Source organism: Egretta garzetta, unplaced genomic scaffold (assembly GCF_000687185.1).
Source record: "Egretta garzetta isolate BGI_Z169 unplaced genomic scaffold, ASM68718v1 scaffold1162, whole genome shotgun sequence".
Lineage (NCBI taxonomy): Eukaryota > Metazoa > Chordata > Aves > Pelecaniformes > Ardeidae > Egretta > Egretta garzetta.
The window spans coordinates 29481-31760 of NW_009258878.1; the positions used below are offsets into that span (position 1 = coordinate 29481).

Consider the following 2280-nt stretch of genomic DNA (forward strand, 5'->3'; position numbering starts at 1 on the left):
TGTGCTTGCTGGCAGCTGGCAAAACCTCGGCAGGCGCTGGCGGATCCCTCCCGCGCCAGGTGACTAATGGCGAGGAAACCCGAGGGGATGAGCAGGCCCAGAGGAACACAGAGCAGGGCTCTGAGTTGCAGAAGAGGGACACCAGCTCGAGCACGGATAATGAAAAGAAGATGGAAGAGAACCAGAAGAGGACGGGTGCATCTGAACACAGCGACACGGAGAAGCACAACGGTGGCCAGGATAGCCAAGGCAACAACACGAGTTACCAAACCAACGGACAAGGCGGCGGTGCTGGTAACACGGCCGACAACCAGAGCAACAAGCCTGATAACCAGTACAACAACCAGAGCAGCAGCCCCGGTAACCAGAGCAGTGACAACCAGAACCCAGGCAGTGAAAACCAGAACAGCAGTGACAAGAACAAGGGCAGCAACCAAGGCGACAGTGGCGGGAACGAGGACAACAACAGGGACAGCAGCAAGCAGGACACCAACAGCAAGAACAGCAACAACCAGGGCCAGGCCAACAGCCAGGACAGCCACAACAACAACAGCCAGGACCAGGGCAATAACAAGGAGCAAGACAACAGCCAGGACCAGGGTAGTAACAAGGATGAGAGCAAAAACCAGGACAGGCACAACAACAACAACACCCAGGACCAGGGTAGTAACAAGGATGAGAGCAACAACCAGGACAGCGTGAATGGTGGCCAGGGCAAAAGCGGGGACAGCAACAACTCAGAGCAGAGCAACAATGGGAGCAGCAACACCAGAAGCCAGGACAACAAGCAGGACAGTAATGACAAGAACCAGAAAAACAATGAGAACAGCAACACAGAGAACCAGGGCAAGAACACAGATGGTGGCAGTGATAACCAGGCCGACAGCCAGAGTAATCAAATGGGCTCATCGAGAGAGAACGTATCACCACAATCAACTTCCTCCAATACTGAGGGCAACGTGTCTTTAGAAAATGGAGAAAGCCCCAGCGAGAAAGAGGATGGGACTAAAGAGGACAGCAAGGGTTCTTCCTTGAGTAAGGAGAGAGAGCAGAGCGTTCCGTCTCCCCCCAGGGACCAGTCGGAGAGCAGCCACTTCTTCGCCTACCTGGTGACCACGGCTATCATTGTTGCCGCCTTATACGTAGCGTATCACAACAAACGCAAGGTGAGTGGCCGTGCTCCTTACCCACGCTCTCGACGTCTCCCCTGTGGTTTGGGAGCTTCCTTTTCCTCTCGCTGCAGAGTGGGACCTGCTCGGCTGAAGAACTTTCCCCTCACCCTGACTTTTGCTTCTCGCCAGTACCCCCCACTTGCTGCATGGGTTTGGTTAACGTTAATCTGAGCCTTGGTCCCACCAGCTTTGGGAGGAGCAATGGAGGGGGGTTGTAACTAGGAATGAGGCCGCCCCATGTCCATGGGGATTCGACCCCTCCTTTAGTGTGGTTATTTTCAGCTGAAAGAGGTGAAAAGGAAAAGATGTATGAAGGTACCCTATGTTTTCTCATCAACAGTGTGTTTTCTGTAGCAGATGGCAGAAGTCTTGTCTTTAAATAGCCTTCCACAGGGGAAATGCAGCTCAAATGACATAACTGGGTTTTTTTTTTTCTTCCTGTAAAGCCGTTTTTGCGGTCGGAGAGAGAAAACGCATTCTTACTGTTTTCTGCATGTCACGCAAACCTCATTATCACCTGCTTTCCATTTTAGCTGGGTTTCTATATTGGCATTTATTTGTTTCGCGTGCTTTCTCAAGTGAAACGCCGTCACTGGGAGGAGGGAAGTGAAGCCAGTCTTTGGCCCATTAGAAAGCACCTGTGTTTGAAGTGAAAAAACCCCCATTTGGTCGCTACCGTTCCGCTCACCCGCTTCTCTCTCTCTCTCTCTCCAAAGATCATCGCTTTTGCTCTGGAAGGGAAAAGATCGAAAAGTGGTCGACGGCCCAAATCTGCTGATTATCAGAGACTGGATCAGAAGGTAAGATCCACCCGGAGTGGGTGCTGCCTCGTGCTGGGAGGAGGCTGCAGTGCTGGGTCTATATTGTAAACACGATACGTTGGCCTCTCACGTTAGAAACGGTCACAAAGACCCTACTTGGTTGGTATTGGGAAGCAAAACTGGGTCTGGCAACAGGATTTTGCACTAACACTGAAGAATGGTGGCAGAGAGGGCTAACGCAGAGCAGAATTTCATAGACTCACAGGATCGTTTGGGTTGGAAAAGCCCTTTAAGCTCCCCCAGCCCAACCGCTCCCCTACCCCTGCCATCCCACCCCCAAACCCTGG

The 2280-nt window shown here is 52.2% G+C and overlaps 1 protein-coding gene across 1 annotated transcript in view; it reads left to right on the forward strand.

The window, feature by feature from the left end:
- Window positions 1–12: 12 nt before the first annotated feature.
- Window positions 13–2280, forward strand: part of TGOLN2 (trans-golgi network protein 2) — a 3651-nt gene continuing 1383 nt past the window's right edge. The window contains exons 1-2 of the mRNA XM_035889431.1: window positions 13–1166; window positions 1889–1972. Of these exons, the coding sequence (XP_035745324.1) occupies window positions 171–1166; window positions 1889–1972 (1080 nt within the window). The 5' untranslated portion in view covers window positions 13–170. The remainder of the gene's footprint in view (window positions 1167–1888; window positions 1973–2280) is intronic.